The sequence below is a fragment of the Schistocerca gregaria genome, chromosome 1 (assembly GCF_023897955.1).
Source record: "Schistocerca gregaria isolate iqSchGreg1 chromosome 1, iqSchGreg1.2, whole genome shotgun sequence".
NCBI classification, from domain to species: domain Eukaryota; kingdom Metazoa; phylum Arthropoda; class Insecta; order Orthoptera; family Acrididae; genus Schistocerca; species Schistocerca gregaria.
This window is the reverse complement of record NC_064920.1, coordinates 608,953,504-608,967,289: the sequence shown is the minus strand read 5'-3', so window position 1 is coordinate 608,967,289 and position 13,786 is coordinate 608,953,504. Positions and strand designations below refer to the sequence as shown.

Below are 13,786 nucleotides of genomic sequence, written 5' to 3'. Positions count from 1 at the left end.
CACTTGGACTTTGCGGTCACGATTTGTGGTCTCTATCTCCCTCCTGGTAGGCCCCCTACACCCACTACCCTAACTGCCCTCCTTCAACAACTCCCCTTCACATTCCTACTCTGTGGAGATTTTTATGCCTACCACACTTTAGGGGGCAGTGCTTTTTTTCTAGTCAACGATTCCTCATTGACCAATTTCTTGTGGAACACAACCTATATCTAATTAATGATGGTTCCCCTACTGATTTTAGTGCCACATATGACATTTTCTCTGTCATTGATCTTTTGCTCACTTCCGGTCCTCTTCTTCCTTTTTTACTCTGGTCGCCACACAATGACCTTTGGGACAGTGATCACCTCTCATTGATTCTTATTCTCTTCCCACTCCTGATGTCCAGGTTACCCCATTGAGCTTTCCATCATGCTGATTGGCCTCTATATACCTCCCATATCTTGTTTACACCTTTTCTGTCTAGTTTTATTGATGAAGTCATTTGTAATCTCTCTGATAACATAATTCATGCTGCTGGCATTGCTGTTCCATGCTCAATGGGCCCCATTTGTTGCCATCCACTTCCGTGGTGGAGCACGGCCATGATCATAGTCGTGCCTTACAACATCGTGATTGACATCTGTTCTCCAATGGTATATTACCTTTAAATGGCTTCACACCAAATCCTGTTACTTAATAAAACACAGCAAATGAGTGTGTTGGTTCTTCCGTCCCTTTGTCGTGGTTGTGGGCTATACTCTGCACCCTCTAAGATTGTCAGCAGCAGTCTTCTGTTTCTGGCCTTGCCCTTCCAGGTGGCCTTTGTACAGATCCATGAGCAACTTGGAACACCTCGTAACCCATTTTGCGATGGCATCAGCACCAACCTCCTGTCCACATACCTTCCTCCTTCGGAAACAGCAAGCTGAGATCTTCTTGTGGCCCTCTCTTGTTCCCATGATTCAGCCCCTGCTCCTGATTCCACCCATAACCAACTGCTTCAACTCCTCAATCCTCCATAATGGCAATATCTCTTCAAGGCATTTTCCCCTGTCATTGGAAAGACAGCTTTGTGGTTCCTGTCATTAAGCTCAGGAAGAATCTGTTGTCCCTTGATAGCTATCATCTCATCAGTCTGACCAATGTCCTGTGAAGTAACCTGAATGGATGGTGGCTCGTTAGCTCAGTTGAGTCCTCAAATCATGAGACCTCTTATCACATTACTGATGCGGCTTTCGGGACGGGCCTGTGGCCACGTCCACCAACTCCAACCACATGGTGTTCTTTTTCTTCGAAATGAGGCACCCGCCATCCTGCAGTTGTGGACCCTTATCACGTTGGTCCATATTTTGCCAGACTGCCCATGCATTTTGGCCCTTTGCACTGAATATGTTCTCCCACCTTCCTTGTCCTGGGAGTTAGCAGATGACCCTTGCTTTTTTACATTTGTCCTCGGTTTTCTTTGTGAAAGTGGTTTGACCTCACACATGTAAGTCCTTGAATTTCCCTCTGGAATTGGTGCGTATTAGCCTTGGTTATGAAGGCCTTGGTCTTGTCTCTGCTCCGGCTTGGTTCTCACACCATTTTCCTCTGGGGGTTTGTCTAGTCTTTTGTGCTGTTTTGTTTCCCCTTTTCTTGGGTCTTCTTCCTCTGATGTTTGTTCCCATTGTGTTGTGATCATAGTATTGTGTTGTGATCATAGTATTGTGTGGGGATTGGGAAGGGTCAGTGGTGGTGCTGGTGCTCCAATACATGTAGTGTTTCTGGTGCCATTCTCACTGTTCTCTGTTCTTTCCTCTTCCTGATGCCCTGATGTTCCTTTTACCTCTTTTGCTTGCCCATTTTTCCTTCCACTTGACTGTCCTTTTTGTGTTGTACCTCCCTTGGTTTTTGCTTTCTTAGATTATAGGACCAATAATCTCATTTGGTCTCCTTCCACAACCAACCATCTTTTTCAGAAATGCTTTCCTAACTATAACCAGTCTGGATTTTGTGTTCTCCTACTTCAGCTATCATCAGTTATTTTTGTGCCCAAATAATAACTCATCTGCTACTTTTAGTGTCTCATTTCCACATCTAATTCCCGCAGCATTGCCTGATTCAGTTTGACTGCATTTCATTACCCTTGTTTTACTTTCGTTCCTGCTCATCATATAGCCTCTTCTCAAAGTCTCCGTAATCACCTAATCTCTCAGACGCACATGTGATATCACAAACACACATTCAGTAATTGGCAACAGCATCCAAAACATAATATCAAGTAAACAAATGTTCATTACCTTGCGCTGTTAAAATTAAATTTTGTATGGCACAAAGCAGGAGAATAAGAGCTGTAGAACAAGAACAAGAATACATGTAGAAGGGCTTTATATGAAATTTGTGAGCAGAAATTTATATTATCACTGCATTATAGATCAGCAGAAAGTGACAGAAATGCTTATAACCTCACTATATAATGTCCAAAATGTCAAGCAAAATAGTTAAACATAAATATTTATACACTATGTGATCAAAAGTATGCGGAAATCTGGCTGAAAATGATTTTCAAGTTTGTGGTGCCATCCACCGGTAATGCTGGAATTCAATATGGTGTTGGCCTTGATGATAGCTTCCACTCTAGCAGGCATACGGTCAATCAGGTGCTGGTAGGTTTCTTGGGAAATGGCAGCCCATTCTTCACAGAGTGCTGCACTGAGGAGAGGTATCAATGTCGGTTGGTGAGGCCTGGCATGAAGTTGGCATTCCAAAACATCCCACAGGTGTTCTATAGGACTCAGGTCAGAACTCTGTGCAGGCCAGTCCATTACAGGGATGTTATTGTTGTGTAACCACTCTGCCACAGGTGCTCGATCGTGTTGAAATATACAAATGCCATCCCCAGATTGCTTTTCAACAGTGGGACAAAAGAAGGTGCTTAAAACATCAATGTAGGCCTGTGCTGTGATAGTGCTACACAAAACAATTAGGGGTGCAAGACCTCTCCATGAAAAACACAACCACACCGTAACACCATTGCTTCCAAATTTAACTGTCTCACTACACACGCTGGCAGATGACTTTCACCGGGCATTCGCCATACCCACACCCCTCCATTGGATTGCCACATTGTGTATCATGATTCATCACTCCACACAATGTTTTTCCAGTTCAATTGTCAAATGTTTATGCTCCTTACACGCAAGTGAGGCGTCATTTGGCATTTACTAGTGTGATGTGAGCAGCTGCTTGACCATGAAATCCAAGTTTTCTCACCTCCCACCTAAATGTCGTAGTACCTGCAGTGGATCCTGATGCAGTTTGGAGTTCCTGTGTGATGGTCTATAGCATGTACAAGACATCTTCATCAAAGAATGCTTAAGTGAGCATATTGTAAATGAACTTGATAACCAGTGTTACCTTGGCCTGGAAGATGCTATTCTTGCGTATTTCACACTATACTGACTGCAATTTTCTTGCTAATGCTTAAATGCCTGAGAAAGGTCATACACATCCACAAAGACATCAGCAAAATGTATATTCTTCACAGCAAAATGTTCCTTTCATGCATCAGTGTTAAAGAGAGACTTTTGGGAAAGCCAGTTTCAAATACTCTTTACCATATGAATCCGCCTCTAATTACCTCCTTTTATTCTACTGCTCAATTCTTGTTTGAAAAAACATCATTTTGGGCCAGTTAATAATATGGGTTGATATGATGAGTGCACTGAAATAGAATCCAGTTCAAGACTTTCTACTGGGTAAAGAGGAAAAGGAGACTCTTTCAGTGATATATTGATGTTTATGAGTGTTATTTTGATGAATATAAACAGTATGTAAAAAAAATTTCAAGCATGCTGACCATATGTACTTCACAGTTCCTTATTGGAATAAAATCACAGTTCCTTATTGGAATAAAATGTGCTCCACTCTCTTTTTCCTCACTCTATGTTTCATTTAACGAAGAAATTAGTTGCCAGCTGCATATCTGTTTCTGTATAGATGAATGAAAAGTAGTTGATTTCATTTGCAATTTTGCTACTCCCTTCTCTAGCTTCATAGAACATGTTTACAATTCTAATGGCTTGTAAAGTGTCACTAAAAGTGGGGAGAGGCACTTTATTTCTTTCGCGAACTTCATGGTCACTGTGGCCCTGATTGTTCATTTCATTTGCAGTTTTGTCATCAGTTTGCACTTCAGTTCCAACGAGGTCATCATCTACTGTTGCTACATTTCATAGTCCAACTGATTGAGATTGTCACAGTTGATTTCTGGCAATGATGCAGATAGCAGCAGATCGTCAGTATCACCGAATGTGTCTTCAATATTGGTGGCATTTATTCCTTCAGTTGTAATTCCCACATGACGGAAACAGTTCTTGATGGCTTGTGCTGTGAACTGCCTCCAAACTTTGGGAATGCATCTGATTGCATCCATCAGTGTAATGGAATAATCCTGTTTCTTCTCACTGCATTTTATCATTTTCAGTTATATGAGCTTATGGTAGTGACATGCTAGAATCCTAATTACTCCATGGTCCATAAGCTGCAAAAAGCTTGACATTTTACAGGAGGAAATTAAAGGTTAATATTCTCCAAATCAGAGAGTGTAGGATGTGCTAGACAGTTGTCAAGAAGAACCAGTATCTTCCTTTTATGACTTCTAAGCTGCTGATCCCAACACCTTATTTTAGCTTCAAAGAGTTTAGAGGTCATCCAGGACTTTTTATTAGCATTGCAGTGCACGGGCAGATTTTTTACATGCTTAAAACAACTAGAATTTTTTGATTTACCTATCATGAGCAATTTTTGCATCCCAGTTCCTTCTGTGTTAGCAGAAACCTGAACTGTTATTTGTTCTGTAGAGAACTTGCCATCAACATATTTTTTGCCCTTGAATTTCAGAGTTTGTCAGGTGTTAATGTAAAGAAAATGCCAGTGTCGTTTGCATTAAAGATGTCACAGTCTGCATCTTCTATACCAACTGTTGGTCACACAGTAGTAAGCTGTTGTTGGATTGTGTTAGTATTCACACTGTTGGCTTCACCGCTCACTCTGTCAAAAGTAATGCCGTGACATTGCTGGAATCTGTCAATACAACCACTGCTGCACATAAATTCCTCTTCTTTTAATTTCATGGCAAATTCTTCTGCTTTCACTATAAGGAGTGGTCCACTAAAGGGTACATTGATGCTTCTGTGCCGGCCAGGGCGGCCGAGCGGCTCTAGGTGCTACAGTCTGGAACCGCACGACCGCTATGGTCGCAGGTTCGAATCCTGCCTCGGGCATGGATGGGTGTGATGTCCTTAGGTTAGTCAGGTTTAAGTAGTTCTAAGTTCTAGGGGATTGATGACCTTAGAAGTTAAGTCCCATAGTGCTCAGAGCCATTTTTGGTGCTTCTCTGTTGCTTTAACCACCGAAGCAGAACTTCACCCATGCCATTCTGTTCAGCTTTTCATAATCACTTTAGCTCCATTTTGTTCAAAAGCAGTAGAAGTTTTATTCTTGTTCTTCCAAATCATTAGGACTGTAAAATTTACAAGGCCAAATTGATGACACACATGAGCCTTTTTAGTTCCATTCTCAGTTACATAAATCACTTTCACTTTTTCCTCCAACGTAAAAACGTTTCTTTTATTGGTTGTGCTGTTCTAAAATCCTTGCATTTCATAACAAATCGTGAGGGAAAGTGATATAACATGTATTGTTGACAAGTTCTCTGATTGCCTCTACTGTAGTAACGATGAGGTAAGGAGTCTATACTACATCTGTTGATGATGGAAGAGCAGAGAGAACAACATGCCATGCTGCCATATTATGATAGATTTCCTTCTACAGTACATTGATTGTTGGAAATTCTTGTTGCTAACTTGAGGCTGAAAATGATGAAATCTACGAGGTAAAGGCACATACATTTGTCGTATTAAGCAAGGATGAGAAGTATGTCCCTTACGAGGAATAAGGCTGTATCACAGAAATCACGACGTTATAGCCAAGTTCTCATAACTGATGACATTATAAGAAAATTCAACTGTATTAAAATTTTGTTGATGAATTTAAGCTTAAAATATTTAATTTTTATTCACAGGTTGTATTTGAGAAAAGGAAGAGGTGAAACAAGGATCTGTAAGATATATGATTCCCCATGTTTACCAGAAACAGAAGCTATGTTTGCTATAAATGCAGATGGTATTGGAGATGCCAAAGAGTGAAATTAGTACTCTGCTGTAAAAAAGATCTTTTGTACAGTAAAATTAGCTAATAAGAGTGTTAAAACATGTCGTTTTTATGTATATTCTTATTAAAAAAATCCAAACCTCAAACTACCTTTTTGTTCAGTAATTATGTTCTGATCAGTATGACTGTCTGGAATTGTTTTGTGGCTGAGGAAGAAGAGTGTAAATGGATGTGTACACAACTTTTATAAATAATTTTATTATGTAAAATAGGGTAACATACATTGAGAATATCAGTTTCCATTGATTTTTTAATCCTAAGCTAACGCTGAAATTACTTTCAATGTATAATTCATTATAAATCTGCATCATGCTGTAAGGCAAGTAAGTACGATTTGTGGTCAACAAGTAATGGGAGGTTTTTTTTTAATTTCATGGGCTTTATACATCCAGTTTTAATTAATTAATTTTGTGTGTGTGTGTGTGTGTGTGTGTGTGTGTGTGTGTGTGTGTGTGTGTCGTTGGTACACATGTTCCTGATGTATGTTTGCATTTTCATCTCTTTTTAAATATTTAATTTATTTGACAATCAAAAAGGTCAAAAAATGGATCAAAGAATTTGTATTAAATTTTGCTTGGGGAATGGAATAAGGTGTAGCATCGCATTTGAAATGTTGACTGGCTTTTGGTAAATTTGCTATGAGTAAGACGACGAACAACCTGGATACCTCAGCACATCAATTACTGACGACAATGTGGAAGAAGTAAAGGAAAGAAAATTGTTCTGGAGAATCGCCGAATCACCATCAGAGAGATTCTTGACAATGTCAGCATGTCCTTATCTCATACCAAGCAGTTTTCTCAGTTGTTTTGGAAGTGAAACATTTAGCATCAAAATTCATTCCAAAACAGAATCGTGAATTTGCAAAATAACTCAAGTCCACATTTTCATGGTTTTGAGTTATGGGTACAGCAATGTTCCTGTACCCAATGTGCATTACTTTAGTCCCAAACTTCTGCACATTATTTCCAGTAACAGAACGTTTGTGTTTACAAGCAAAACAGCCTCAGTCCAGGACTTAAGTTGTCTTACTTGTCAGGTAATGATAATTGTTAACAGATTCATGTGGTAGACCTGCGATACGTTAGTTGAAAACGAAAATGGCGTCTAACAGCAGTTCCTCATGAATTGAGTCTCTTGTTTATAAAAATTTGTGATATATTTCAGATGCAGGAAACAATGTCTCAACCTGATTTCTGTAAATGCATTGTTAGAAGCAGTTAATTACATGAAAGATTTTGACACTAAGAACGAACAAGATGTGTTCTTACAGGGACAAACTGAAAGTATTACCATAAAAAGATGTAGAGGAAGGAAAGACGAGCCTGGTATTAGGCCAGGTTCAAGTATTATGTTAAAGATTCAGGCAAGCAGATAGAGGTATGTAAGATGGCCTTACTCAGTGTTTATTGTGTTACCAAATCCAGGATGAAGAGATTGTGTAAGTTGCTGCTTCATGGCAAGTCTCCTAAAGACCAACGTGGAAAACAAAAACCGGGGAACGCAAAAGAGGCTGATATACTTGCTTCTGTTCGTGCCCGTATTGTATCATTTCCACCTAAACAAACCCGCTATGGAAACACAGATGTTTTCTACTTAAACAGTGAACTAACTGTGAAAACTATACATGAAATGTTTCTTGTCGAATATCCTGATAGTAAAGTGTCTTAGCACTATTATCACAGATATTTCAATAACCATTGGTAGGCCCAGTGTAGACACATGCATTACGTGTGAAGAACTGAGAGTTAAAGTGAAAAGCGGTGCCCTTAATATTTGTGCTAAACGTGTAGCTGCAGCAGAACAAACGTCACAGAAAAAAGTTCTACAAAAAACAAGAAGATACAATCAAGTTATGCACTGAGAGAGAGGATTTTCTTGCTTTAACATTTGACTACATGCAAAATGTATGCTTGCCTAAGATACCAATTCAGGACACGTATTATTATCATCAGCTGACAATTCCAGTTTTCTCTGAGCGTAACATGAAAACTAATTCAGTGTGCTTCTACATCTACCATGAGGGGCAAGCTAAGAAAACTCCAAATGAGGTATGCAGTTTCCTCCTCCATTATTTCAATACATGTGTCTCATCTAGTGTTAAAGAATTTTGGTTGTTTAGTGACAGCTGTCCAGGTCAGAATAGGACTTCTTTTACCTATCAGAGGACACTCCTTTCTGCCAAATGATAGGGACTTCGCAGTAGTCAAACGACGACAGGCGTGTGGACATAATCTACACACTGAAGGACGTGTGTGAACTCATAGTCAGCTCTAGCGCTAAAGGAAATTTTACAGTTACACTTGTTGAAAGTCAGGATGTTTATGACTACAACAGCTGGTTGCCACATTAATCCAAAAGAAATGCCAATTCCATGGATACGTCTGTTAAGGGCGTTCCTAGAGATAATAAGGTATCTTTCACTGTTTCAAGTTTTATGGAATTCTGCTTTTGTGCAGAACAGATCGGAATAGCTGTGGCAAAACCATTCATAGGAGGAATAATTCAACATTCTTTCATCCTTGGGCCAACATATCCACATGTCCCAGAACTATCACACAGACATGCTTATCCAAATTGTGCGCGTCCAATTAATGAAAATAAAATTAAAGATATGCGCAAAATGCTCAAGTACATTCACGACTAATGAATCCAAAGCATTTTATGAGAAAATTGCAGCTTGGGAAACAAGGACAAATGAGTAAAATTGCAATTTTGTATTGGAAATTTTGTCCTGTATGTTTATTCCCCTGGATGATTTACTGCTCTATGTATTCTGAATGTGTTTTTCAATAAAGAAAATACATTATTATGTATTTATATGCCAGAATTTTATTACATAGGAAGCAAAACAGAAGTTAATTTGAAAAACGACTTAAGTCCTTTTTTTAAATCAAAATTTGAACATGAAGGTGGTACAAGATCACACTTTTGTAATGAAAGTCTTATGTAGTTTTGATGCCGTAATGTAGTGCAATATAGGTGTCAGTAAGATAATAGTTTTTTTTTTGTTTCTGAAAATGTAACTCTGGGGACTTTTGCTAATTCATGATTCATGTTGAATTTTGACCAAATACGACACTGTGAAGACATCGCTCAGGAATTGCTGAATGAACTTGCCGGCTTTCAAAAAGAATATATGAAATGATGTGGTGGTGTGGTGGCCCTCAACTATGTACCCTCTGACTCAGAGTTGAAATATTAAAAGTTTTGGCTGGTTTCATTGTCTAGGAGCTGGGATACATAGTTGCCGCATTACAAACCAAATACTCTGAATCTACAGTATACAATATGGAAGATTACAATTAAATAAAATCTGCAGGTACTACCTTAACGAATTTAAATGATGTGTACAATCGTAGAAGTACTTTTGAGAATGTTGTATATTTCTGGAGAACACTTGTTGGTGTCGATGGTCCAGCAATTAAATAAAATATAAATTGAGTAGCAGGGAAACAATAGACTCCTACCTCACATAATTAGTTATGAACAACAACATAGCTAATGAGACATTTACATCTGAATGCGTACTACGTCTTCACTGCAGAAGCCACAGAAATCACACAAAAGCACAGGTCGCACTCCAAAATATTTATGTCTGCTGTGACCATGCACAAACTGCTCCACTGTCAAAGTGTTTCCGCCAACTGTCCATCCGTCGCGTCGTCACGTCCAGCACCTTCCATGTCCTGTCTGGAAATGATGCTCCTCCCCAACCTCCATACGTGTCTCTTAGTAATGAGCGATGTGTTTGCTTAGAGTGCTTCCGTCATGTCTCCAAGCCAACGCACACACACATTTTGAAACACATTCAAAATACTGGATTTACACTTAAATAACTTGAAATTAAGTAAATATTCATATGCTTGGACCATAAACACTCTCTAACACACATTATTAAATACATAAACAAATTAAATAAACGTATATCAAAGGAATAGCAACAAAAGGTAGGCCAGTAGCCTAATGTCTCTGAGCTTTCTAAAACACAGTAAATATTTAACCAATTTCTTCTTGAATAGTATATATCAGATATAAACAAAGACATAGACAAATAAATGTATTTATGATCATGCTGCCACCATTTTTTCATGTCACCGTGGAGTATGAACGGCCTGACACCATTAGTAGTAATCGGCCACTTTGACCTCCAATAACTCATGTACTATTTAAGTTACATGACTGTAATTCACACCAATTTAGATTTACACAAATAGCTTTCTAAAGACAAACATAGATCAACGAAATTGGATGAACTGTTTAGATTTTGGAAATTTGTTGATGGCGTTACATGTATAATTTATCGTCAGATACTAAACTTTAAACTAATAAATATATTGAAAATGTGGTTATACCATCAGAATTGTCATGCAAATAATGGTAACGTACATGTTTCTTTTTGGTTATCGCGATTCATCTGGCTACTATTAATTTCTATACAAACTGTGAAACATCTGCCATTAAGGTTTCACAAAGTCCGTCATCTTTGGCATTCCCAGCGTGTCTCCTTCATTGACACAGCGTCACTATGTAATTCCCAGCCACGAGGCTGGACCATGTGCTGGGGCTATCCCTCTTGCCCTGCTAACATTTGGCACCACGTGTTTGCTGACAGGCCCCGGCTGGCCAAGCGGCCCGTGCGGTCACGCCAACTCTGAACTTAGAATATTTTCAGGGCGTCACAATTCGCCCGTTACCTCACAAAGTCAACAATGATCCAGAACTTCTAAAGAAGGGTATAACAGGTGATGGAACATGGGTATATGGGAATGACATTGAAATCGAGGCCCAATCATCCCTATGGAAACTGCCTGAAGAGCCAAGACTGAAGAAAAAACATTGACAAGTTCGATTACATGTGAAGGTTTTCTTCGATTACAATGGGATAGTGCATTGTAAGTTCCTGCCTTATGGTCATATGGTCAATTAGGAATACTACCCGTAAGTTATATGCCTTTTGTGAAGCAATCTGAATAAAATGACCAGAGCTGTGGTAAAACCCCTTGCGGAAACTGCATCACAATAATGCTCCCACTTACACCTCAAAGTTTGTTCATGATTTTTTGGTGAAAAACTAAACCATTATGTTGTCTCAGCCAACATATTCATCAGACATGGCCCCCTGTGACTTCTTTCTAATCCCGAGGCTGAAGAGAACAATGAAAGGATGTTGTTTTACCACCATTGATGAGAAAAAACAGAGTCACTGAAAGAGCTCAATAGCATAATTGTGAGTGAGTTCCTGAAGTGCTTCCAAGATTGGAAGTAGTACTGTCTGAAGTGTATTATATCTGAGGGAAATTACTTTGGAGGTGACACAGCTGATGTTGATGAATAAATAAAGATTCTTTAAGAAAACAAAAATTCCCATTATTTTTTGGCCTCATCTCATATACTGCAGTCTTGTGTATTGATGAGGCATGTGGCTACACTGTAACTGCAGTATGTCTTAATTTACAATTTTCTCTGGAATAATGTAGGCATTTCTGAAGGGGTGCAAGCAAAATCAGCGTATCACAAATATTAACAACATAAAATCCATAATACAAAAAAATTTGATACAGGGTAGTGTGTATTTCAATTAAGACAAAATTGTTCGCCACGTAGCAGCAGATGGGTCCAGCGAGCCATCTGATCGACAGTATACGTTACACAATTTATCACTTTTCTTAGATGTACTGTATTTTCATATTACAGAAATGATGTTGCTAATATTTGTGATGTAAGCTAATTTTGCACAATCATCAGAAAATAAGAATCACCCTGCACACTATATTGCAACTGAAGAACAGGCCATGAACAAAATATTGATGCTGCAGCCTCTTTAGGTGTGACAGATACGTATAAATTACCACCCAATTATTGCATTTTTGGACATTAATTTACCTTGTGAAGGATAAAATTATTTAAGGCATAAAACTAAACAGACACTCGCAGTAACATGCATTCTAAGCTAAGCAGATTAAATTTGGTGTGTTGATTAGTTCCATATTGCCATTATTGGATGATACTGAAATACTGTTATGAAATTTAATGTAAAAGCATCTTGACACAATGAAAAATGGATGATTAAGTCGTTGTCGTTGTTGTTATGATGTTGTTGTTGTGGTCTTCTGTCCAAAGACTGGTTTGATGCAGCTCTCCATGCTATTTTATCCTTTGCAAGCCTCTTCATCTCTGAGTAACTGCTGCAACCTATGTCCTTCTGAATTTGCTTGCTGTACTCACCTCTAGGACGCCTTCTACGATTTTTAACCCCCCTCCCAATGCATCCCTCCAGTACTAAATTGGTGATCCCGTGATGCTTCAGAATGTGTCCTACCAACCGGTCCCTTTTTCTAGTCAGGTTGTACCACAAATTTCTCTTCTCCCAGTTCTGTTCAGTACCGCCTCATTACTTACATGATATAGCCATCTAATTTTCGACATTCTTGTGTAGCACCACATTTCAAAAGCTTCTATTCTCTTCTTGTCTAAACTATTTAGTGTCCATGTTTCATTCTCATACATGGCCACACTCCGTACAAATACTTTAAGAAAGGACACCTAAATCCATACTTGATGTAACAAATTTCCCTTCTTCAGAAACACTTTTCTTGCCATTGCCAGTCCACATTTCATATCCTCCCTACTTCAATCATCATCAGTTATTTTGCTCCCCAAATAGCAAAACTCTTCTACTAATTTAAGTGTCTCATTTCATAATCAAATTCCCTCAGCATCAACTGATTTAATTTGACTACATTCCATTATCCTCATTTTGCTTTTGTTGATGTTCACTTTATATCCTCTTTTCAAGGCACTGTCCATTCCATGCAACTGCTCTTCCAAGTCCTTTGCTGTTTCTCACAGAATTACAATGTCATTGGCAAACCTCAAAGTTTTCGTTTTTTCTCCCTGGTCTTAAATTCCTACTACAAATTTTTCTTTTGTTTCCTTTACTGTTTGCCCAGTATACAGGATTGAATAACATCGGGAATAGGCTACAACCCTGTGTCACTCCCTTCTCAACCAATGATTTCCTTTTGTGCCCCTTGGCTGTCCTAACCGCCATCTGGTTTCTGTACAAATTCTAAATAGCCTTTTGCTCCCTGTATCTTACAACTGCCACCTTTAGAACTTGAAAAAGAGTGTTCCAATCAACATTGTCAAAAGCTTTCTCTAAGTCTTGTAATGATGCAAATGCAGGTTTGCCCTTCCTTAACCTATCTTCCTACCGCGTAGTCTCCTTCCGCCGCCGAGCAGTGTGTCAGCAGTGCGCAAGTAGCAGCATTACTGCATTTACTAGGCAATCTTGTATTTTAATAACCGTTTAAATTTTGTGTCGATTTGTTTGTGCTCTCTGTAGATTAGTTCAGACGTTCTTTGCACAACAGTTTTTAGCATGGATAGGCACTGCAACTGCTGTGTTCGGATGCAGGATGAGTTGGCATCCCTTCGCTCCCAGCATAAGGCAGTGTTGGCTTCGGTCACACAGCTTGAGGCTGTTGCCAATGGGCATCACTGTGGGGGTCCGGATGGGGGTTTGTCGGGGACGGCCAGCTCGTCCCACGCATCCCCCGATCATACTACGACTGTGGCTGCCCGGGAT

The 13,786-nt window shown here is 39.2% G+C and overlaps 1 protein-coding gene across 1 annotated transcript in view; it reads left to right on the top strand.

The window, feature by feature from the left end:
• The window catches only part of LOC126358741 (DNA repair protein RAD51 homolog 1), an 81,379-nt gene extending 75,098 nt beyond the window's left edge, over positions 1-6,281 (top strand). The window contains exon 7 of the mRNA XM_050007574.1: positions 6,047-6,281. Within this exon, the coding sequence (XP_049863531.1) occupies positions 6,047-6,170 (124 nt within the window). The 3' untranslated portion in view covers positions 6,171-6,281. The remainder of the gene's footprint in view (positions 1-6,046) is intronic.
• The last annotated feature ends 7,505 nt before the right edge of the window (positions 6,282-13,786 follow it).